General features: G+C 43.8%; 3 protein-coding genes across 6 annotated transcripts in view; all 3 read left to right on the forward strand.

Annotated features, from left to right (window-relative positions):
- LOC109431456 (ataxin-1) overlaps positions 1-11,017 on the forward strand; it is a 142,487-nt gene extending 131,470 nt beyond the window's left edge. For all 4 annotated transcript variants that reach the window (XM_062845710.1, XM_062845709.1, XM_062845712.1 and 1 more), the window contains 4 exons: positions 1,415-1,876; positions 1,943-2,731; positions 2,846-3,062; positions 7,871-11,017. In XM_062845710.1, coding sequence (XP_062701694.1) covers positions 1,415-1,876; positions 1,943-2,731; positions 2,846-3,062; positions 7,871-8,905 — 2,503 coding nt within the window. In that variant the 3' untranslated portion in view covers positions 8,906-11,017. The remainder of the gene's footprint in view (positions 1-1,414; positions 1,877-1,942; positions 2,732-2,845; positions 3,063-7,870) is intronic.
- A 135-nt stretch (positions 11,018-11,152) lies between these two features.
- Positions 11,153-16,923, forward strand: LOC134285244 (uncharacterized). The gene is made up of 2 exons (XM_062845716.1): positions 11,153-13,564; positions 16,066-16,923. Exons 1-2 carry the CDS (start codon positions 12,256-12,258, stop codon positions 16,080-16,082), a joined length of 1,326 nt encoding a protein of 441 aa, XP_062701700.1. The 5' UTR covers positions 11,153-12,255; the 3' UTR covers positions 16,083-16,923.
- Positions 16,924-19,083: 2,160 nt separating this feature from the next.
- On the forward strand, positions 19,084-23,844 carry LOC109427663 (pyridoxal-dependent decarboxylase domain-containing protein 1). The gene is made up of 7 exons (XM_019703241.3): positions 19,084-19,313; positions 19,385-20,218; positions 21,362-21,637; positions 21,769-21,837; positions 21,912-22,573; positions 22,863-23,177; positions 23,246-23,844. Exons 1-7 carry the CDS (start codon positions 19,227-19,229, stop codon positions 23,469-23,471), a joined length of 2,469 nt encoding a protein of 822 aa, XP_019558786.3. The 5' UTR covers positions 19,084-19,226; the 3' UTR covers positions 23,472-23,844.
- Positions 23,845-25,537: the final 1,693 nt, after the last annotated feature.

The following is a 25,537-nucleotide window of genomic DNA, read 5'->3' on the forward strand; positions in this document are numbered from 1 at the left end:
CTAGCCACCAGTTGGGTTTTTAAATTAAGAAAAATGTATTGATTTTTTGATTTTATACAAAAAAGCACATTTTTCTGAACCACTATGATTTTTTTCAGATTTTTTAAACTTCATTTTGATACCTAAAATCGCTTTCGAAGAGATTTTTCGAAATCACCTTTTGACAGCTGGCCAACTGCTTGACAGCTCCGCCCAGTACAAAATGCAACAAGGGGTGATTCGACAAATCGCTCCCATACAAACTTCAAACTGATTTTTAAATAGGTTCCCGGGTACCAAAATTCATGAAAATTTGGATTTCGGCTCAGTTTTGCATGCAGATTCTGAATATGGAATTATCTCAACACCGCTAAAGAAGCCAATTTCCTTTTCCTATCATCACTTTTTTTGTCCTGTGTGTGATTAGTCATCACGTATGCGTTGGGTTTGCAATGCGTCCATGCATTGAGATATACAATAGAGTACAGTATACACAAAACCGAAGACCGCCTGTTGTAAGCAAATCACGCTGATGTTCTTCCAATTTTCGCTTGTTTGTTATTGCACGGCATCAAACAGCAAACTCAAACAGAAATTAGAGCTGAACAAACTGTGCAATGTTACATTTTGTGGTGGTGCCATACTTTGCGCGCAACAACAACAACAACCAAAGACAGTGTACGATTGTGATATTTTATTTTGCCATGTAGGTAGTAGGATTTAAATTGTAGTTACTGCATGTTTACGCCGATGTTTGGGAACCGAATTTTTGCTAGCGGAGCAACTTTGAAATATGTTGGAACAACGATGGCAACGTTCTAGGCAAACAGTTGCACAGTTTAATTTTCCTACGAATGAGGATCATTTGTTGTAAAGTGTAAAAAACGCATGTCAATGGAAGTTGAAAGAGGGCAAATAAATTGTTTACCTGAAGAGGTTCGATGACTTCTCGTTTGAAACAAGCTCAAAAATTTTGCTACTTAGTAAAACAAACGCACTCAATTTGTGTAAGAACGACAAACACGCATTCGATTTTTTCACAGGTACATTGCATCAACAACGGTTAAAAATGAGCTGAGAGAATCATGAAAATTTATATCAGTTCGTCAATTTACGACTGTATTGCATAAACCAAACTTCATCCCTCCTATGTCACACTTTTTGTATGAAACCTCTGATTTTTTTGTATGGGTCGTCACAGTTTGCTGATATCTCCTTTCCCCTCAAAGCGTGACGTAATATATGGACTTTCTCTAATCATCCACGTGAAGTGGTCGTTTTGTCCCGTTGAAATGCATTATACTTTTTACAACCCACCCGTATTCAAGAATTGTGCTGAGAAGAATAATGCTTTGAAGTTCTTAAAGTTATATTGTCAATACGACAATTTAGAATGAAACACTAAATTTGAACTGCCTTTCTTATTTTCTCCCAGGTACAACGAAGCTCCACGAAATGGATTGCTTCCGTCATCGAGGCCAAAATACTCCGACGTCTCACCACAGTCCCCACAAAGCGGCCCGGTGAATTTGGCCGTGAGTCCCAACCTACCAAATCCTCACAGCAACCAAACGCTAGGAGCCACAAAGCTGGGCCACCTCGGTCATGATTTTCATGAACGAGCGCTGCAGGCTCACGCCGCCCAAGCTCGAGCCCATGCTCAGCAACAGCAACAACAACAGCAGCAACAACAACATCAACAGCATCAGCAACAACTTCAACAACAGCAACAGCGACATCAAGAACAGCAAAAAGAAGCCGCGGTAGCCGCTGCAGCTGCTGCTGCCGCGGTTGATATTGGAAAGCTGTACTCACCCACAAATCCACGATTATCGTTTTTTCCTGGCCCGATAGATAATTCCTATCCCAGTCTGAACTACGGTCTTTATCCATTTGGGTGAGCAAAAGCTTCAAACAATGTTGAAATGATGTAATACCTACAATTTCCCCTCTGTTCTTTCAGATATTCAGCGGCCCACATAGAAGCTCGATTACTAGGGCGTCCGCCATATATGCCGGGCCAACGGGAACCATATCCGACGTCTCCCTTCCTAACGCCAGGCTCATTCGGCACTCCCGACAGTTCCAAATCGAAAAATTATGCCCCAGTTTCCTTACCACATGTGAATGGCCATATTGGCCTTAAGCCTACCTCTCTTCCACAATTACCTCAGGACAAGATTCCCTCTTCTGAGAGAAGTCCAACATTGCCACCGTCCCCATCATCGTCAGGCCTAATGGGCAGCGCATACTCAGACAGGGACCGGGGATACCCTCCCAGCGGAATGCCATCCGGTATTCCGGAACACTCGTTACACAGCAGCAAATACCCAAGTAACCATCCCATCCTGCACGAAAAGGAAAACAAACTCGAACACAAGCAGCACAATTCTAGTCACCATCAACCGCAGCTCTCGAACCCAGCTTCTTTGTCGAGGTCGCCTTTACAGACCCACCATCCATTCCTGCCACCAATGCCATCTTCATCGTCAACGGCTTCTTCCCAGCCGTCTTCCACCAGTCAACGTCACCACTCGATGCCCCATCCTTCCTCGTCCGCCCTCTCCCATCATCCCCATCCTTCCTTAGCAGCAGACGGCGGGCTTCGTCTCGAACAACTGCCTCAGGATAATGAATTCAAGGTTCCGTCCGGCAAAGAGGGTTCCATGAAGCATCGAATTCTGACGCGACCCGCGAGCGAACGAGACGTGCGACGAAGATCTCCAACAACGAAATCGACTACTATTTTTAGGTGAGTGTCTTGCTTGCCCTTGGTAACGCACCATCCGCCTCCATCGGGAATCGGAGAAAAGCATTGCTTCCGATGAAATTTGTACAATTTCTTTCTGTCTTCCCCCACCCGCAGGCCATACGAAAATGGTACGACCACGAATTTTACCAAGGGTGCCCTGATTCAGCTGGCTGAGGAGTGCAAACGGGTGGAAGATGTGCGAACCGAGGACTTAGTACAAACGGCCGAAAAATCGGCCAACCTGCGGCTGGCGGAATCGACCGCCGTCAAGATTACCCCGCGTAACAACAACGTGATTATCACGTTCAGCTACGACAACAACCGATCCCGGGTGAGTGGAAGCTTGCTTTTTATTTTCTATTACTCATGATGGTAAGGTCACGTGATGCAATCCCATTCCCAGACATCTTTCGAGTGAAAAATTAAGCACAGAACATACCGTAGGAATTATATCCTATTAATAACTTTCAATTATGAAGAAATCCCTGGCCAAGTTCGCAGGGTTTGACGGTATTAAAGTGAAGGTTATTGTAATGTAGTATTCTTTAGTGAATCATATCACCTTTTTAACACTTTAATGCGCCTCCAACGGTTCATCACGAACCGGCTGCTGCAGATGGAGTATGGCTGATCATATGTTTTTGCATATTCATCAGACATGCTCGATAAACACGGAGGGACCGCCGGGGCTCAATAGATTCTATACCCAAGCAATAGTTCCAAGTTGGTTGGATTTAAGAAGGTTTTGAGGATCGTTACAAATCCTACTACAAATATTATAGGTTTTGTAACAGGTTTTGAAAACTTTTTTGCCAGTAGACTTGAAAATGCTGTTTGGGCTTTCTTTCCCACGTTTTTTGGTTGATTTTGATTTACTACTAAATTTACAATAATTTGAGCAATTTACAATAATTAAATATATTTAAATTAGTAATTTTATCAAAACAATTTTTTTTTTCAATATTACGATGATATCCAGTAATATTCTCTTTATATAAATCTGGTAAAATCAACCGAATAGTAGGAAGGAAAGTTGCAGCATAGATTCGATAGTTGCTGATAGATTCGAAGCTAACGTGCGAACAATGGATTACTGCACGATACTACTGGCCTGCTTGCTCTCACACATGGTTTGACGTTTGAGCGGTGACGACACCGCTCAAACGCCAAATTATCTTTGGGAGTGAGCGGGCCGGCCCAAGTTCGTGCAGTGGACCATACTTTAACACTTTATTGACGTCAATGCGTTCGACGTGACATTTTGGACAAAAACTGATTGTTTCTAAGCTGAATGACGTTACTTGTGTATGACTAGGCTGACATTTCTAGGTTACGGGGAGAAAATGACTTGGTTTATCTAGGTAGGACCGATAGGACAAATGAACGGATTGGCCCTGTTTTAATAGTTAGGTTGTTTTCGTTTCTCGTATCATTGGAAGCCCATGCATGACATGTTCAAAACTTGTGTCTATCATTGGGGATGGCGCCAATGCTGTAGGTGGCTACCAACATAGGTGTTATCGCAGTAATGGTTGTTGTCTTCAATTGGTATTTGACCATTATTAATTCAACTATACATTTTACATAATATTTCTTGGAGATAGCATAGGCACAGTTGTTAACATAGACAGCATTTTGTGCTATGTTGTTTCCAAGAAGTAATATCAAGGATATAAACATTCCTGGTGCTTCAGGTTTCGCGGGTAAAGATTTATTCTGATAGCTTCATATACTTCACATGACTGAGGGTAGACAGACATGACTAATACATCTACGGGAGGGAAAATGCAAAATTTTGATTAAAACTACTTAGGCACAATGTAAAAACTAGTGTTAAATTGGGCAACATAGCCTATTCCGTCTAAACATTGGTCTTGGTAGAGATGAAATTTGAATAACGGGTTCAGCCTTGACAATCAAGCTGTCACGCAGCTCCAACTGAAAACCCATAAAAAAAAAAAAAAAAAAATAACTTTCAATTATGAAGAAATCATTTCTGGTAGTATTTTTCATCTAGATGAATAACTGCTAATAAAATATCCTAGCGGAATTGATAAGACAAATGTAGTCAGTTGATGAACAAATTCTTGGTAAAATAATAAAACGACAGACGGAGCACTGTTGCCGGAACACTGTTGCATCGTGCAGCAATTCCTTCGAAATTGCAGGAGTGGTTGAAGAGAAATGTTGCTAATTTGGAAGAGATGGAAGAGATTACCATGTAGATTTTTTGGCAGCGTTATAAATGAAGGAAGATTGTTGAATTGTAGGGTCCTGTCCGGACCGGGTACATACATACGCTATTGAAATCTGCAATCCCTACAAGTTTCTTATCGGTGCCCTTCTCCTCATTGCCAGCCCCAGTTCCCAGTGGTCATACAAAAGGAAACCAAAGACTCGGATCATGTCGTGGAAAGAGCCATTCGATGGTTCCTTCCCACATCTCTGAAGACTGCTCTGAAAGAGTCATTGCATCTCTTACCATGGCCATCACGACCCTGTAGGTATCACCCCACGGATTCGCATTGGCCATCTGACAAAGTTCCTCAAAGCAGACCTTTTTGCGTGCCCATATCTCGGTCTTTAGTGCGACCTTGACAGCGGCGAACGTCTCTCGATGGTCATTTCGCTGCACATAAGTACGTGTTCGCTGCATCCGCCGCATAGCCCGTAGACAGGCACGGTGCAGGTTCACAATAGCCTGCATCCATTAGTACACCGGTGGTCTCCCATTTCTAAGGTGGCCTTGCCCAAGTATAGTTGCATCGTATGCACGCAAGAGAACCGCTACCAATTCTTTAACGTTTATACCGAGTAATCTTTGCTCAGGGCGGAGCGCCTTCCTAAATACCTCGTCGTTAAAGTATGGTGTCATTCATCTACGAGGACTTGACGTTAGCCTTCTTTCGCCCGCTGCCTGCTATTATAACCGCCAGATGGTCGCTATGTGGGCATCATCTAACCTCCAGGTCGAATTACTTGCTAGGCCAGAACTTCAAAAAGTAACGTCGATGGTCGACTCTGCACCGTTTCAGCAAGAAGTGCTTATTCCCGTAGCTAGGTCTCAGTGTCGTACTGGCGTAAAGCATAACAAGCGCGCACGTCATCGAAACTGTGGGTCCTAGCTACGTGCATGAAGCTACTTTTAGCATCGACATTAGCTAGATTGACATTTTGAATGGACAGTGCCTCTAGCAGGATCTGACACTGCTTCCTCATTACACCGCCCATGCATTGAAGTCACCCGTTGTTATTGAAAGCCGTCAACATGGTCGTCATACAGTCCAGCATCTGCGTGAACTGTTCGATCCACCACCCCGAAGGCGCATAGGGGTGATACTCAAATTATGTCACGCCCTTTTTCAACCCGCCTTCACCCCTATCACACTTTTTGTATGGGAACTTAAATAGTTTTGTATGGGTCGTCACGTTACACAAAACTCCTCCCCTTAAAAGCGTGACATAATTTGTGCATGGCATCATATCAGCTACAAAAGTAGACCCGGTTGACCTTGGCGACCACGAAACCCTCGTAGGATGTAGACACCAACTCCTGAATTGGTTAATTCCCCGTTGTCCATATTGCCGCCAATTTGGACCCATCCGCTACCAAATTTCAGTTACCGGCAGGTACTTGGCATTGATCCGCTATGATGGCGATACCCGTCCCCCACTCAGCGACTGCCTGACACAGCAGTTGCTGGACTGCGTCCCCGTTGATCTGGTTCACCTGTGTTACCTGCACTGATAAGTCACAGCTGAGGCTCTTTTGAAGGCCGAGCAAATGGAACCTCCCGTCGGGAGCTTGTTGTTCATGGATTTCCCGGAATCGCTTGGGACGGTTTGTGCATCCTTGCACCTCATGGCCTTTATCTCCACATCTTTTAAGTAAAAAACTTGCCCCTCTCAAGGCCTTATCAGTCTCACGACTCAGCCAGCTCCGGTTTAAGACACTTGTAGCAAACCTGCGGTGTCTCGTGTATGCACAGCGGACTTATCGGCGTCCACCACAGGTAGCTAACCAAGGTCACCTGTATATCTGCCGGGACTTCACGTAGCCGAAAGGCTGTAGTGGCCACCTGCACCTCGCATTATTACCGCAGTGCGGTCCACGTCCGTGACCCTCCGTCCAGATGTTTGACCCTTAAAAGTCGCTTCAGTGAGAGCTCTCAACTCGACACCCTCGCCCTTGTGGGTTTCATCGCGCTTGAGCTCGAGAATCATTTTACCTGTACAAATTCGTCGAGTACGTCGACTCCAAGATCCATGAGCTTGGCATCACTCCCCATCGGCTTCAAGACCTCCTGAGTACTTAGACTCGCCTATCGTGATAACGAAGGATTCACGCTTCCCGCTTCTTCGTTTTCCCTCCGAGCCGCCTTAACCTGTGGTGGCTGAGGACCAACCAACTGTCGCAAGCCCCTACTCCCTTCGATGCGGGACGGGCCGGCCTTCTAAGGCCCACCCTTCCCAGATGCCTGAGACACCTGGTCGGGGTCCGAAGTACCGGCATTTAGTTAACAACCTCCTGACCTTGCGAGGGCCGCCTGGTAGCTCATCTTCTGACGGCTGCCTCGCACGCTTCTGTGGTTGCTTGCGGTAAGCATTCGCGTCCGGCGTACCTTTCGGGCTATCTACAAATGAGAAGTCTCAATCTGGGTAGACTTCGCAGCTTTAAACTTCACGAGTTTCACGGAGTTTCCTACGCTGACACATTGCGCACTGCAACCTGCTCTTGTCTTTGCTCACCTTAGAGGAGACCCAGCGCATCACTACTGCTACTAAGGGCCGATTTCTTCACCTCGGCTCAACCGGTAAGCCAGGCTTACCCATACAGTTAAACCTGGCTTAACGCTTAAGCCAGGGTGAAGAAATCGCCCCTAACTGGTTTCCGTTTATTATTATTTATTTATTTTGGAAACTTATGAGAAGTACGGGAAAACACCATAACAGAACTCTACATCGACCGACGGGACAAGGAAAAAATTACTGTGAGGAGTGCCAAGGTGCCCTCATCGATGATCCGTTCCGTAGTGCTATTCTAATAAGGCAGCTACACGCTTATCATACCCTTGATCTTCTCGATCCATAACATATCGTTTACTAATAATAATTTCTCCTCTTTTCTTCTCTTTGCAGATCGACATCGAGGCAACGATCGAGCATCCTTTTTTCGTGTACGGACAAGGCTGGGCCTCCTGTAGTCCGGAGAAATCTCTGCACCACTTTGGTCTCAAGTGCCAAAAGTTGCAAGTCGGTGACATTTGTCTCTCTTTGATTCCACGTGAAAAGCCAAAAACGAGCCATTCCTCCTCTAGTTCGTCGTCTACATCGTACCTGGCTCCACAGCCGGCGTCATCGGGTGGAGGTGGTGGTGGTGGTGTTGGTGGTCAGTATCTGCCTCCCTCCCAGCAGTTACACCATCACGACATCAACGGAAATCAGACATCGCTACACCACCAGCCCCCATATCATCTCCAGCAACATACTCAACAATCGCTGGGTCATTCGCCGCGAGCCAATCGCGATCGAGGTGAAATCGGCGGTCAATATCTATCTCAGAATCTTTCGCGCAAAGCGCCGTCCTTCCATTCGTCAACGATTCCTACAACGGCCACCACTACGGCCGTTTCCTCTCGACCTTCTGGTACATTACCGTACAGCAGCTTCCCGTCGGTGCCGGCGTTTTCTATGCCCTTTTCGGCGGCTAATTTAAGTAAACCCCACGATCCTTCCCACTATTCGCCAAAAAGGTCTCCCGACCATTTGACCCTAGGCAACCGATCGGGCACCAAATCCCAAGGATCGCTCGACTCGGCCGATCAGCCCGTGGCTATGGTTGTGGACAAACCTACCCATTCCTCGTCCTCTTCCACATCTTCGACGTCCTCGGGCGTCAGCAGTGGGGCGTCGTACACTTCTTCATCGTCAGCCGTAAGCAACGTCAGCAGCGGTGTTGCAAAAACTGCTGGCAACATGGCCGCTTCCGTGACAGATAGCGGTAACGTCAACATTGACGACGAAGATTGCGTCATTGATGCGTCCGTTTCGCGAAAGCGCCGATGGTCTGCACCGGATGTGTGCGACGACTCGGAGGATGCCTGCCAAGATCCAAAGGCAGACGGTTCGGATGGGCAACCCCCACCGGCAAAGGTTTCCCAGCCGCTAACCTAGGTTGGTGGTTTCTATTTATTAGGTGTAGCTTTGGGACGCTCGTGCAAGCGTTGGCGTGCATTTGTAGAAGGTTATGTGCAAGAACTTTTGCAAGTTGTGCCGATGATTGGAGGAAGCCACTGAATAATATAGCAACTTAAGATTTATCCAATAAACCGTTTTCGATCTCAACTCATTCATTGAACGTTGGGAGATTTTGCTCCTAAATTGGTTCAGTGGTTTCCTTCAGGACAGTACAACCCGCGAACAAAATTTGTGTAGATATTGGTGATTTTGACAAACAGTTAGATTCGGAGAATATATTCGATTTATATACATGAAACAAAAAACCTAAACGCTCATTTGTAATGTGAATGATAGATGTTTTCTAAAAACAAACAATTAGGTGCACGGTTTGGAAAATTATTTAAAAACACGCAGTTTTGTCAGAGAACGTTGCTTTTTTATCCATTTTTATCGAAGGATAATCAATTCTGCCCCATTTTGTTTTTTAAGTTGTTTTTCATGATATTGTTAAACGAACGGTTCGATTACTTAGTTTGTATGAGCAAAACTATTGCAAATATTCTAATGGCATCTTACGAAATGTTACTGTTGTTATTTCCGGAAATTGTGTTAGAGGAATATGATCAATTTGAAACCTACCAGTACGATACGCGATGTTAGCCTAACCTAGCTGTCAGCACGCTGGCAATCATTGCAATGTTGGCCATGAATTTTTCAAATAATGAAATGAGTTTATAAAACTCGGAATGAGGAGTAAATGACAAAGAAGTTGGAAAGAGTCATGAAAACAACTGCTAGAACTTGAAGCTGACAAAAAAAAACAAGATGTAAAAGTTACTTACTGATGATAAACATTCAAAAAACATCTTCATGTAATTATGTAAACTACGCTATTGCAACTCTGTGTTTTTTGAATAATTTTCTTTAACCGTGGTACAAAACCATTTCTCATACATTCAAACAAAATTAAGAAACATATGGGAAGAAACTAAATATACTATTGAAAAACAAAATGCTATTGATGTGATTCAGAAACTGAAAAGTATTGATTGGAATCAAATCTAATTCGTTGTTGACACTTAACCAAGTAACAAAAATTAAAAACTATACGCGAAAGCGAAAGAAAGTTGTGTACATATAAATTTTATTAATTTACTTCGTAGACAATTAGCTAAGAGCAGTAGATGTAAGATTTCATTGGGAAATTTGCCATGCTACAAATTATTGATAGATACATACAGAAAAAAACACAGAACAGTGGCCAAGAGAGCAAAGCAGGTTTCATAAAAAATGGCAGACATGTGTCGAACCATGCTCGACAACTGCGTGAAAAGGGAAACCTCAATTTAGTGAAGAAATTCCATTAGCAGATCGAACGATGGCCACTATTGCAACGTTGAAACAACTATACAGTATACACAAACACTTGTGAAACAAAGTAAACAATATACTTTTGCACACCGACAAAGGAAAGTGGAGAAGAAGAAAGAGTCGATACACGTAATGTTCTCGGGGCATTTAAACAAATAAATCGAAACTGAACACAATTGGACAGTGAAGAACATAGATAAACAAAGAAATCCTACATATATTTTTTCCTAGCTGCAAAAGTCAGATTGTATGTGCCTTTCGGAAAATAAACATAGATTTTTATTTTTTCAAAGAGTGAAACCGTAAGTACATTCGGTAACAGTAAAACATATGCCTTTTTATATTACACACTCACACGTACACAAAAAAATAGTCGGATTGAAAATCTGTAGAAGCTCATACATATTACCGAGTAATGGTAACACAAAATGAAAATTTGAGATAAAACCTAAACATTTATAATGCCGCATAGCAGCAGCAGCAGGAACACAAGTTGTGGATAGAATATGTACGGTAGACAGAAGTATTAGAATTATTTTCTCTCCTGAAGATGACAAAACAAACACGTAAATGGTACTCAACAGAACAGTGCTTAGTTAGACAAAAAAAAACTTTGACAAATTTATGCACAAAATAAAGTTAAAAAAAACCTGCAGTGTATAGGGTTGTAAGCTAATGTTGTAAATTAATGTCAATCAAATTGGAAAAACAAATAAATATTAAAATATAAAATCATGTGATGTGTACGGTTCGACTGGTTTTATTGAACGATCATGATGACTCACCCTTTAACTAAAAGCTAGAGGCTTTCCACGCACCAGCACGAATCGATTTGTGTAGAGTGTAGAGAGATTTTAGAAGAGAAGGACGCAGCGAGGGCGGTCATGCTGCAGCACGGGACCCGACAGAACGTGGAGCGATATAGAAGAACGTGGAAACAACAGACCCGTTTCTTCCGGGAGTAAATGCGCCGCCAGGCAGAAGCGGAATGTGAACAAATGGAACTGCTGTTCTGGTCACAAGAAACGCGGATGTTCTATCAGAAGCTCAACGCATCTTGCAAAACCCTTGTGCCACGAGCAGAAATGTGCAGGGATAAGAACGGTAGCATCTTGACTGACGGACGTGAGTGTGATGACCACTATTAGCGTGATGAAATGAGTGACCTACGACTACTCGTTTAGAGATAGCCGATCAGAAATAATAAAGTCAGTTGTTTGCTGAAGCGTGCATCGTAAGCATCTCGGTCTTCTGAATGGTATATAATCCGAACCGTCTAAACTAGAATACCTAGATATAATAGCTGGCGGCGAGGTGAAAATCGAGTTGGGTTTTAGTGATTTGCTAAAAGTGTGGTTTGATTAAGCAACACAATAAACCGTTGTGGACATATATCACCTGACGATCATCTCAATTTTGGTGATTCTTGACGGTGTAGTGATTTGGTTTGCATGCCTAGGACCGTTTGCATGTAATTGGAATAAAACAATAAAAGTAGAGGTTTGGTTGTTTTGTTCAACAGAAAGTGCTTGAAACACAATAGTGTACAACCCGCCATCGTACTGTTTGTCTATAGTTTGGTTTGGCGCGGTAAGACGACAAGTGACGAATAGTGATCAATATAAGTCACAGACATTTTTGCGTGTGGTTGGTGCTAGCAGCCATCTATTCTTCGGTTTGTATTGCGCTGTGGATATTTTTTTCAACCTGCTATTTGTCCTGCTGAGTCATCTATCCACCAGGTACGTTTATGTGTTCAGTGTCGTTTGTTTGTTACGATAATTGGGTTTTGTTTGACAAAAGTATATTACGAAGTTTTAGAGAGGTTTTGCAGGTATTGATGAAACTGTTTAATTTTTTTTCTTTGGTCGAGTAGTTTGATTTAAAAATTAGTTACCTAAAATCCGAAATTTGGCTACTACAAGTGTTTGAATTTTTGCGTTTTTGATTTTTTTTTCCGTTTTAAAGTAAATATGCCTATTGTCAGTAACATCGAGCCGTACCATCCAGGTGGGAGTATACCCTTCTCCCAATATTTAGAACAGTTGGAGATAATGTTCGACCACCAGAAGGTTGCAGAGGCGGAAAGAAAAATCAGCTTCCTGGCAGCTTGTAGTACGGAGGTATACAGTGAGTTAAAGCTGTTGTTCCCCGGCAAAAATGTGAGGGAATTAGAGTTGAAGGAAATGACTGATGCATTAAAAAAACGTTTTGACCAAACCGAAAATGACCTGGTGCAGCGGATTAGGTTCTATGCTCGGGTTCAAAAGCCCAATGAGCGCGCCGTAGATTTTGTTCTGGCTGTGAAGCAACTAGCCGAGTTTTGCAACTTCGGCAACTTTAAAGACACAGCGATACGTGACAAATTGCTTTGTAGTATACAAAGTAAGCAACTACAGGAAAGATTACTGGACGAGGACGACTTGACTTTGGCTAAAACTGAACGCATAATCATCAATCGAGAGCAAGCAAATCAGCGAGCTTCACTAATTAGCGAAGAACAGCCTAGGGTTAGCGTGGTTGAACGCCTTGGTAGGAAGAAGGTAGAATTCCGTCGTGATTCAACTCCACCGCCTATGAGATCTAGAGGTAGGAGTCCGGACAGGAGCAGAGAATATCGAGGACGTGCTGGTAGCTGGAGCCGTAGTCGTAGTCGTAGCAGGTCGGATTCAAGAAAGCGTGGCGGAAGAACTTTCTTCTGCAATTACTGCAGGCGGAAGGGCCATACTAGAAAGTATTGCTTCGACTTGAAGCACCAGAAGCAGTCCATAAAATCGGTTGCTGTTGACAGCAAGAAACCGAACTTAAACGAGAGGCTGAGAAGAGCGAGAGATGATGATTCTTTTTCAGACAACGAAAGGATGGACGTTTTGATGGTTTCTGCAAGCAAGCGAACTAGTCAGCCGTGCATGATTGACCCGGTCATTAATAACCAGATTTTGCGTATGGAAATAGACAGTGGGTCCGCTGTTTCCGTTATAAGTAGAACAACTTACGAGCGATCCTTTAGAAGCAAGCCTTTGTCTAACTGCTCAATCGAACTAGCTGTTGTCGATGGTGCTCCTCTAGCCGTTGCCGGAAAATTTGTTGCAGAGGTTACCACAAACGGGTTGCGCAAGAAGTTGCCATTGGTAGTTGTAGAAAGCAGGAAGGATTTCATCCCGTTGTTCGGCAGAGACTGGCTGGACGTTTTCTTCCCAACATGGCGTGGAGCTTTTCGTCCGTTAACGGTGAATCGCGTAGAGGCATCGGAAGAAGAAGTCGTTATAGAGGATGTTAAGGGTAAGTTTCCAAATGTTTTCGACAATGATTTATCTTCCCCTATCAAAGGTTTTGAGGCAGATTTGGTGGTGAAGCAAGATGAACCAATTTTCAAACGCGCGTACGATGTACCATACCGTTTGCGTGATAAAGTGGTTGAACACATTGATTCCTTGGAGCGAAATGGTGTGATAACCCCCCTTGACGTGAGTGAATGGGCTTCTCCTGTCATAATTGTCGTAAAGAAGGACCAAGGAATCAGAATGGTTATCGATTGCAAGGTCTCCATCAATAAAATTATTGTACCCAATACTTATCCTCTACCAGTACCTCAAGACTTGTTTGCGTCCTTGTCAGGTTCGAAGGTGTTTTGTTCGCTTGATCTCGCAGGAGCTTACACTCAGTTACGCCTCTCCAAAAGATCTAGAAAGTATATGGTGATAAATACTATCAAGGGTTTATATTCGTACAATCGTTTACCACAAGGTGCGTCTAGCAGTGCGGCAATTTTTCAAAAAGTTATGGATCAAGTTCTAAAAGGTTTGGACAAGGTATTTTGTTATTTAGATGACGTGTTGATAGCTGGTGAGGATTTTGAAGACTGCCAAAAGAAACTTTATTTGGTCTTGGAGCGTTTGGCCAAGTTCAACATTAAAGTAAATTTAAAAAAATGCAAGTTTTTTGTTTCTAGTTTGCCTTATTTGGGACATGTTTTAACACAAAATGGAGTGTTGCCGTGCCCAGATAAAGTTGAGACGATCCGTAGAGCAAAAGCTCCGGATAACGTCGCAGAATTGAAGGCATTTTTGGGTTTGATCAACTACTACGGTCGATTTATTCCCAAGCTATCTCCCCGTCTCTATCCATTATACTGTTTGTTGAAGAAAAATGCTAGATATGTCTGGAACGAAAAGTGTAACGAAGCCTTTGAGGATTGCAAGAAATTGTTGTTGAGCTCTAATGTTTTGGAATATTACGACCCTGATAAGCCCCTTGCTGTAGTTTCTGATGCTTGTAACTATGGTTTAGGAGGTGTAATTGCACATATAGTCGGCAAGGAAGAGCGACCAATTAGTTTTACATCTTTTTCATTAAATTGTGCACAGAAATCGTATCCTATTTTGCATCTCGAGGCTCTAGCCGTGGTCAGTACGATAAAGAAATTCCACAAGTATTTGTACGGTAAAAAGTTTACCGTTTACACTGATCACAAGCCCTTGATAGGTATTTTTGGGAAGGAAGGAAGAAATTCTATTTTCGTAACGAGATTACAGCGATACATCATGGAGTTGTCAATCTACGACTTTGATATTGTTTATCGTCCTTCGTCAAAAATGGGCAACGCTGACTTCTGTTCACGTTTCCCTTTAGTTCAGGAAGTTCCACGTGTATTACAGCGAGACTACATAAAAAGCATCAATGTCACAGGTGATTTGCCATTGGATTGCACCATCATTGCTAAAGAGACATTGAGGGATGAATTTCTTCAACAGATTCTGTTTTTCTTGAAAAACGGCTGGCCTAAGAATCTGAAAAAGCAGTTTCGGGACGTTTATTCCAACCATCAAGACCTGGAGGAGGTTGATGGTTGTTTGCTCTTTCAAGATCGAGTTGTAATTCCAACGGACTTGCAAACATCGGTGTTAAAACTGCTTCATAGGAACCATGCTGGAATCACAAAGATTAAGCAGTTAGCGAGAAGATCAGTGTACTGGTATGGTATAAATGGTGATATTGAACGCTTTGTGAGAACATGTTACGTTTGTAACCAAATGGCTGTGACATCAAACAAGCCGTTACAAAGCAAATGGATTCCTACAAATCGCCCTTTCAGTCGAATTCATGCCGACTTTTTCTACTTCCAGCATAAGGTTTTCCTGATTATTGTCGATAGTTATTCAAGGTGGCTTGAGGTTGAATATATGAAATATGGGACGGATGCCAAAAAGGTCATTGGCAAGTTTTTGGCCATGTTTGCAAGGTTTGGTCTACCTGATGTTATTGTAACTGACGGTGGTCCGCCGTTTAACTCAAAATATCTAATAGAGTTTTTTGAGCAACAGGGAATCAAGGTAATGAAATCCCCACCGTACCATCCCGAAAGCAACGGTCAGGCGGAAAGAATGGTCCGCGTTACTAAGGAAGTTTTGAAAAAGTTTCTACTCGATCCCGAAATGAAAAAAATGGACATTGAAGACCAAATATCATACTTTTTGTTCAATTATCGTAACACTTGTACAGAGGATTCCAGGTTTCCCTCTGAAAAACTTTTGACATTCAAGCCAAAGACAATACTAGATTTAGTCAACCCCAAGAATAGTTTTAAAAGACATTTGACGACTCAAATTGACGAGAAATATCGTTTGATGAATGAAGACACGGGAGTTGATTATTTTCTTAAGGACGATTTTGCGAAACTACGCACTGGCGATCCTATCTATTATAAAAATTTTAAACCAACAGAGTTGAAAAGATGGTTGGACGCAATATTTTTAAAACGACTTTCTCCCAATGTATTTCAGATATCTGTTGGTGGTAGGACGTATACTGCTCATCGCGAACAGTTGAAGTTTAAGGTCAAAAGGCCCAATTTATTTGTTTGCGATTGGAAAGAGAGCAGAAAACGTCCTAGGGAGGAAGACGGTGATGATAGTGATGACCCGGACAGCAGTGACGTATACGGTTTCGTAGCAGATTCGTTTTTGTTTAATCCGCAAGCGCAATCCGACAGTAGTTTGTTAGAATCGAGCATGCATGGCAGTAGTTTGCCATTACTGCCGTTTTCAGACGGGAGTTTAAACAGTAACAACCCCGTTCCGACGATCGTTGCCGATGATCCAGCATCATCCACGAGGGCGAAGCGTTCTGACATCGTCGCGTGTCCGAATCGAAGGCGTTCTACTGAATTTGTGCAATCGAACGGAAGTAGCACTTGTGATTCATTCAGAAAAGTCAGTGAGCTGCAATCGCATAATAATGAAGTCGAACAGCGGCAAGAAATTATTCGAAATGAAGTCGTTGGTCATCGAGAAGGTACAAGAATCAGGAGGTCTCATCGAACAAAGCGATTCAAAAGAGATTCTAATTATTTGTATTATTAAGTTGAATTATATTCAGTCGGATTATATTTAAGCTTTCGAAGTGAATTATCATAAATGTTAAATTTGACCTGAATTTATTGTATATTGGTTTAATCTTAAGGAGGAAGAACTGTGATGACCACTATTAGCGTGATGAAATGAGTGACCTACGACTACTCGTTTAGAGATAGCCGATCAGAAATAATAAAGTCAGTTGTTTGCTGAAGCGTGCATCGTAAGCATCTCGGTCTTCTGAATGGTATATAATCCGAACCGTCTAAACTAGAATACCTAGATATAATAGTGAGGTGATCGAAAGGTGGAAGCTGCACTACGACGAATATCTGAATGGTGCGGAGAGCGCAGACATGGAGGACGAAGGCAACGGGAGAAAGTGCTAAGTCAGTTTAGCAGGGAACAACAACGAACAAACACCCACGTTGAGGGAATTTAAGAAAACCGAGTCAGGAAGTTAAGGAAACTGGTAAGGATGGTATCGGAGCTGAAGTCATCAAGGTGGACCAGGAAAAGTTGGGATGGGATGGGAAGGAAGGTGTCATTTTCCCCATCTCCAAGAAAGGTGACAAGTTGGAGTGCGAGAACATCAGAGCAACGGCCGCTTGATAACGGACTAAATCTTTACCGTATCAGCTATCAGTATGTCGGCTCCAGAGGCACGTTCTCCTCCATTTGGGAAATTTGTTCCATCGCCATAAACACGCCATAAATCTTTACCGTATGGCAAATCCTCAAAAAAAAAGCCGTGAATACCAGGTCTCAACACACCACCTGTTCATCGACTTCAAGTTGGTGTACGACAGTACCGACCGCAGAGAGCTATGGAATATCATGGATGAGAACGGCTTCTCCTGGAAGCTAGTTAGATTGATCAAAGCGACGATGAACGGTGTAAGAAGCTGCGTAAGTTGTGGTGTAAGAGTTTTGGGCGATCCGCCTAGTTTGTTCGAATCTCGCCGGTGACTACGATAAAGATGATGGTCTCTCATGCCTACTCTTCAACATCGCCCTGGAAGGTGTTATGTGACGAGCTGGGCTCAACAGTCGAGGCACAATTTTCACAAAATCCGGCCAATTTGTCTGTTTTGCGGATGACATGGACATTATTACTAGAACATTTGGAACGGTGGCAGAACTATAGACAGGACACTTTCGATGTGGTGGAGGACTTCCTCTACATCGGGTCCTTATTAACGGCAGACAACAACGTTAGCCGCGAAATACGGAGGCGCATCATCAGGGGAAGTCGGGCTCCACTAGAACCTGCGGTCGAAAAAAAATTCACTTTCGCACCAAATGTACCATGTACAAGACGCTGATAAGACCGGTCGTTCTATACGGGCACGAGGCCAGGACTATGCTTGAGGAGGACATGTAAGCACTCGAAATGTTTGAGCGGCGGGTGCTTTGGACCATCTTTGGCGGTATGCAGGAGCACGGTGAGTGGCGACGAAGAATGACCCACGAATACGCTGCATTCTACGGCGAATCTAGCATCCGGAAGGACGCAAAAGCTGAAAGGATACGATGGGCAGGGCATGTTGTGAGAATGTCGGACAACAACTTTGCAAAGCTGGTTTTCTCAAGACATTCGAATGATACAAGAAGACCTGAGGGGATCGTGCAAGAAGGGCGGACCAGGTGGCAGAATGATCGTGCAAATGTGGGACGCAGCCGATGTTGGAGGACTGTAGCCACGAATCGAGGGTTTGTTGCGAGGAATTGTTGCTTCAGCTTAATTGTAATAAAATAACGATATATGTAATACTTAATAAATAAATTATTGAATGAATACCTAAAAACAAAATAAAATTACTTCCATAATTTAAAACTCAAATGCGTATTCCATGACACAGTATCCTTTCATTTTCCACTTACGCTCACGCAGTCAAACCGCCAGAACAAGCGCCAGACCATCAGAAGCTACCACCCCTTTCGAAGCTTCCATCGATCAACCACCCACTGTCGCCCGCGAGCTTTCCCGTAAAACGTCAAACACAGCTGCTTTGCGCTAGTGTGCGTCTCCTACCACCCCCTTTGAAAACGTTGAAAACAAAAAGAAAAGCTTTCGCAGAGTTGACGACGACGCCAGAGCTGTCACGCCACCGTGCACTAACACACCTACATTATATAGGTAAACAAACCGACGTGTGCATGCATGTGTTAAGTGGGACCATGTGAAGAGACTTGAGCCGGGTACCTAAAATGAGACGAAAACGCCGCCATCAGCCTTTAATTTTCTTTAGATTCTGAATTTTACGCACAACTTTACGTAAAAAAAATACAACCAGCTGCAAGTATAAAGACCGATGCAATTCTATAACTTTGGTTTGCAAGTTGCACTCATGTTTTGTCAATTATTTCAAACTGTGTCGAATACACCGCCGTCAAACGTTATAGTCTACCCATTGGCGCAGAACTCTATCGTCGAAAAGGTTGAGTGCGAGTGATGTGTCAGATTGCCACATAACAAACGGCAAAATTCTGCTGACTGCTCGGTGTTTTCTGACGAGTGATATTTTCTGGGGCGTGAAAAGTGCTAAATTTTCCTCTTTCGAAGCACAAATTTTCCTTTAATTAGAAGAATGGCCGAGACGCCAAGTGAATCCGGTGCGCCGTTGGGACTGAGCACGATGAGAGAACCGCAATTGGACGAAATACCAGCGTCGAACGTAAGTTGCAAATGTCATCGATTTTTTTTTCTTGCTTTCTGGAGGATTGTCTTCTTTTCGTCCGAATGTAGGTTCGATCCAGCCTGGCCGAATTGGAAACCCAGGCATCGCAGGTGCTGAACCGTTTGGAGTACGTCAAAGTGGCCCTGGAGCAGCACCAGCAAAATGCGATGTTCCCGCAGCTGCCGGTGAGTCCCGGATTTCTACAGCCGGATAAGAAACCAACGGCGGAAGTGCTAACTTCGCTGGAGTCGCTTATATCCCAGCTGGACATCGACGAAGAGACGGATTTTGTGCTTCCTCCTCTGGATGACTCCTCGCAACTGGCATCGGTTAGTCATTCGATTGGTGCTTACCTTTCGGCGCTGGACCGGCAGTATCTGAGTCGGATCGTGTCGAAAATTGTGTCCGATACCAATCGCTGGCTGAGCCATATGTTCCGGTACATGGATTGCAGCACCGGTTACTATCGGGACAGCGCGGAATGTATTCTGCACGCCGTAAGGCTAGCCATAGCGACTCGCTTTCCGGAATCGATGGAGAACCGGTTGGCTCAGTTGCAGAATGCAACGCTTTACCTTTCGGAGACCAGCTCGCTGTTTGCCCTACAGAACACGTGCCGTTACGTGGGGCTTCCTCCGGCAAATATCCGGGTGGTGCCTTGTAATACGTTGTTCGGTGTGCGCGGGACGATGGATGCTTCCGAACTGCAGAAAATGCTGGCCACCGACGTTGAAGCTGGCAAGATTCCGTTGTTCTTGATGGCCGATCTGGGATCGTCCATTTGCGGCGAGGTGGACAACCTGACGGTGATTCGGCAGGTCTGCAGTTTGAACAACATGTGGCTGCACTGCCAGGGACACTGTTTGGCTGCGCTGGCCGTCACCAAAGGAACGCTGACTGGGGTAAGATTGTGATTTTTTCATCTATGTATGTGGTATTTATAGCGGGTCATTTGCAAATTTGGAGAGAATCTTCTCAGGATTGTGGAGATAATTCTTCCTGGATTCTGGAGAGTGTTCATTCAGGATTCTGGAGAGAATTCTCCCAGGTTTCTGAAAAGAATACTTATAGAGTTCTGGAGATAATCTGCAGATAATCTTCCTAGGGTTCTAGAAATAATTTTCTCCTAATATTCTCTATAGAAACCTATTAGAACTAACAATCTTCCGTTAATTTTGGAGAAAATTCTCCAAAGATTTTAGAGAAAATCCTCTCAGGATATTCTGGAGAGAACCTTTACTGGATTCTAGATAGATCCCTTCTAAGATTCTGGAGAGAAACCTTCAAAGAATCTGAAATAATTGTTTCACGAATTTAGAGAGAACCCTTTGCAGGATTCTTCCAGGATATTAGAGAGAATCCTTCCACGATTTTGGAGAGAATCTTTCCACGATTCTGGAGAGAATCTTTCCACAATTCTAGAGAGAATCTCTTCATGATTCTGGAGAGAATCTCTCCAGGATTCTGGAGAGAATCCCTCCAGTATGTATTCCGGAGAGAATCCCTCCAGGATTATGGAGAGAACCCCTTCATGATTCTAGAGAGAATGCCTCCAGGATTCTGAAGTGCATCCCTCTAGCATTCTGGAGAGAATCCTTCCAGGATTCTGAAGAGAACCCTCCCAGAATTCTGGAGAGAACCCTGCCAGGATTCTGGAGAGAATCCTTCCAGGATTCTGGAGAGAATCCTTCCAGGATTCTGGAAAGCATACTTTCAGTATTATGGAGAGAATCCTTTTAGTATTCTGGGGAGATTCCTGTCAGTGTTCTAGATAGCATTCTTCCAATATTCTGGAGAGAATCCTTTCAGTATTCTGGAAAGAATCCTTTCAGTATTCTGGAAAGAATCTTTCCAGAATCCAGTAGTTTCTTACACTTCCCATCGAATTTGAACTCCCTTAAACCGGCAGCAGTCGCGTGATATGCTGAGTACACCCGCTATGTAAAAATCACGCTTGTAGTGTAGCAATTAGCTTTTAAATTCATCTTTCAACAGCCCCAACTACAAGAAACTTATTACAAACATAGAACTTTTTCCCTTTTCAGATAAAAGCGATACCCGATTCGATGACACTGAACCTTGTCAACTGGCTGGGAATTACCGGTGTTCCCTGCGTGATTATGCATCGGCAAGTTCCGGTGCAAGTTCTTACGCTGTTCGATGTGGATCCCATCCTTTCCAACCGGATAACGGCCATTGGGCTGTGGACGATCATGCAAACAATGGGTGCCGATTCGATTAGTGAACGCATCTTCATGGCATTCGACTCGTGTCGACACATTCACGAGGTACTGAGCCGAATCGAGGGGATTCGAATTTTGGTAAGTAAGAGTTAGGCATTTACGATCCAACCACATTCCTCCGAAAACCCAAAACCCTTTCGTTAGGAAAATACCAAAGCTACTACAGATCTTGAAATGATTTACTTACTATTATTTTGTCTGTTTCACAGAGTAAGGCACCCCGACAGGAAGCAGGAAAATCCTTCCGTGCGTTGCTCAGCAATCCTGTAAACTATACTGTACGTCTAACTATAAATATTCAAATTTATGGAACATTCATCATAATACTTAGGGCAATTTCTACATTTTACAGATCTTATTTGAGACAGCCGTCCCTGTTGTGGTTTTTCAGTTCGATGGAAGCAGCGGGCAGAACAACGAAACCCACGTTGATGAAACTTCGTCTTCTACTCCTCACGGTGGTGCTATCAACTCCGATGATCCCCAACGGAACGAAGCCGATGCGAAAGTGGCTCTCAATGATCCTGTGAGCAAATCGATTGAAAAAATATCCAACGCCTCATATTACGATCGATTGAATGGATGGCTTGGTCAGATTTTGTTGCGCGATTGTTCACAGTTGAACTTGGAAATCATTAACCATCCAGTTTATGGGACGTGCATTCGGTACTCACCGTTTGCCCCTGGCTACGGAGAGCTACTTCCTCTGACCGAAGTAATCGAAAACGTGGCCCAGTTCGTCGAGGCACAGATTGAAATTCTGATGGCCACGGTGAAGCACAAGAGTCGATTCAACAAACTGGTAGAGGAGATCCCGGTGCTTCGGCTTATCGAACTGAACGATTGGGCTGGTCTCGGCAGTGTACATTACGTTCCGGAGGGATGGGAAACCTTGCTGACCGATCAGGCCAAAACCGAACTCAATCGGTTGAACACGGCGCTGGTGGACATGCTGAAAGCTCATGACGGTGCATTTTCCCTCGGAGAGGGTAGCGATGGTCTCATTTGTGTGAGGTAAGTATCATGCTCACTGAGAAAAACATGAAACTTAGAAGACACAGTCGTTGAATAATTGGCAAATTGAGAGATGAAATAGTGAAAAAATCGCGTTCTGGTGGGATTTGAACCCACGACTTCGTTTTCGCTAGACCGACGCTGTAACCAACTAAGTCACCGAACGGGTAACGATTCTGCGGAATAGAAAGAATAGTCCACACCTTGAGCACTCCTATTTTCACAATTCCATCTCGGAACTATGAAGTTCTATTGTTAAACTGATTACCTTCAACGATTACGTTTTCAGGTTCGGAATGGTCACCAACGAGACCGACGTGGAAGAACTACTGGACCTGGTAATCCAAACCGGTCTCAAGATACAGGAAAATTCCAAGATTCTCGACACCATGACGGAGATCTTGAAAAAGGGCATCGAGGCTGCCGAAACCGATCTACAGCGTGAAGCGGAAGAGAAACTGTGGCAGGATGGAATCTTGCGACAAGTTCCGCTGGTCGGTCGAGTTGTGAATTGGTGGTCTCCTCCGGCAAAGGAAAGCGGGGTCAAAGGAAGAAGTCTGAACCTGACACAAGGCGTCGTTGAGAGCACAGAAAACATTTACAAGTAAGAAGTCGATTTAGTCTCGATTTGGATTTATTGTATTCCATTCCACCCATTTTTTCTATCGCCAGATACCACATGCAAATGTCAGCAAAAGCAAATCAGCTGAAGGGTAACAAAAATCCGCCGACCCCCCTGGTGCAAACACCGATCAGTGCCGACGGTACCAGTCTACATTCCAGAAACACAAGCTCCAGCAGTCAACAGTCGAGCGCCACTGTTGATAAATCGGTAGCCTCACAACAACAACAACACCACAACGGACAGCAGACCGTTCCGGAGGTGGGCTCTGCGTAATTCAACCACTACTGTTAACGACCTTCGAATGTGTTTTTAAAGGGGTAAGATACTTTCATGCTGAACCAGCAACCAATACATAACACATTATATTATGCATTATTTTTACCAAAGTCATTACCTTCTCTGAAAAGTGATAGATTAAGTTAGAGCGAACAATTAAGTGATCTTGGATACATAAAATAGCTGATAGATTAAACACACAAAAAAAACAAACAGGAGTGTTTTCAAAAGTGAGCTCTGTGCACGAATCAACGCAATAAAACATGTCAACTTATTTATTACCTATTAGTATATGATAATTGAGCTGGCATTGAGCTTGTAGCCCTTTGGAAGCGTTAAATAAATTTTATTTTGCACAAATATTAAACAAGGATCTTTTTCTCTGCAAATTCCAGATGACACTATCTTAGCGAGGAGGAATAGAAATGGAAAGAAACGCAATGGATGTTGAGCCTATGCCGTTCCCAAGTCATCGCCACGTAAGTACTAAAACTCTATTGAATTTTTCAATCGTGTATTTTGTGACTGTTCGGTATGAACTTCTCGTAATAGTTCAGCAATCCGAGATACGACTGCTGCTCAGTCACGTTTTCTTGCGCCGGCGCGTTCACAATCGCGTTGACTTTGCCTATGTTTGGTCTAAACCCGACTTTAGAAATCGTGTGGTCCAGGTAATCCACGAAGGTCTAAAAAAATCTACTTTTATCTACGTTAATCTTCACACTGTAGTGGTTCAAACTAGAGACTGTTCGATAGGTAGATTTGGTTTCACTCTTTGCAGGACTGTGTTATAAACAGACTGTAGTTCAAACGTGCTAAGACGACATTCAAAATTGCCATACATTTCTCGTAGCTGTCAGCTCTAATGAGTGCATCATCCAAATAACAACCACAACTTTTAAGATCTCCGAAGACCTGATCAATTATGCTCTGAAAAATCGATGGCGCACTCGCCACTCCACAATGAAATCTCAAATACTGGAACAGTCCAACGTGAGTGTTGATTGTAAAGTACTGCAGGGAGTTCTCTGAGACTCTGAGCTGTTGATATGCACCACAAAAGGTCAATCACACAAAACACCTTACAGTTTACTAATTTTGCAAAAATATCATCTATCCTCGGCAACGGATAGTGCTCTGAGCGTAAAAACGGATTGATCGTGACCTTACAATCAATACATAACCACAATTTGCCATTTGCCTTTGGAACTACAACAACCGGAGAGCACCACTGTGTTGCACTCTCTTCAAAATGTTCTTTTCACAGAGGCGATTCAGTTCAGTTTCGATCGCTGGACGCTATTGAAACTGGACGAGAACAGCTTTCCCGGGAAGCTGACTAGACTGATAAGAGCAACGATGGACGGTGTGCAGAACAGCGTAAGGATTTCGGGTGAACTATCCAGTTCATTTGAATCTCGACGGGGACTACGACAAGGTGATGAACTTTCCTGCCTACTATTCAACAGGCCGGGGTAAGATCTTCACGAAATCCAGCCAATTTGTCTGTTTTGCGGATGCCATGGATATTATTGCTAGAACATTTGGAACGGTGGCAGAACAGTACACCCGCCTGAAACGTGAAGCAGCAAAGGTCGGACTGGTGGTGAATGCGGCTAAGACAAAGTACATGCTGGTAGGTGGGACTGGGCGAGACAGGACAAGCCTTGGCAGCAATGTTACGATAGACGGGGATACTTTCGAGGTGGTAGAAGAATTCGTCTACCTCGGTTCCTTGCTAACGGCTGACAATAACGTGAGCCGTGAAATACGAAGGCGCATCATCAGTGGAAGTCGTGCCTACTATGGGCTCCAGAAGAAACTGCGGTCAAAAAAGATTCACCCCGCACCACATGTACCATGTACAAGACGCTAATAAGACCGGTGGTTCTCTACGGACACGAGACATGGACGATGCTCGAGGAGGACCTGCAAGCACTCGGCGTGTTCGAGCGACGGGTGCTAAGGACGATCTTCGGCGGCGTGCAGGAGAACGGTGTGTGGCGGAGAAGGATGAACCACGAGCTCGCTGCACTTTACGGCAAACCCAGTATCCAGAAAGT

The sequence above is a fragment of the Aedes albopictus genome, chromosome 1, assembly GCF_035046485.1.
Source record: "Aedes albopictus strain Foshan chromosome 1, AalbF5, whole genome shotgun sequence".
NCBI classification, from domain to species: domain Eukaryota; kingdom Metazoa; phylum Arthropoda; class Insecta; order Diptera; family Culicidae; genus Aedes; species Aedes albopictus.

Excerpts from the sequence above, each read along its gene's own strand:
- LOC134285244 (XM_062845716.1), top strand. The coding sequence starts at position 12,256 with ATGCCTATTGTCAGTAACATCGAGCCGTACCATCCAGGTGGGAGTATA.
- LOC109427663 (XM_019703241.3), top strand. The coding sequence starts at position 19,227 with ATGGCCGAGACGCCAAGTGAATCCGGTGCGCCGTTGGGACTGAGCACG. Across the intron at positions 19,314-19,384 it reads ACGAAATACCAGCGTCGAAC|GTTCGATCCAGCCTGGCCGA; the intron begins GTAAGTTGCAAA and ends GTCCGAATGTAG. Across the intron at positions 21,638-21,768 it reads TCGAGGGGATTCGAATTTTG|AGTAAGGCACCCCGACAGGA; the intron begins GTAAGTAAGAGT and ends TCTGTTTCACAG.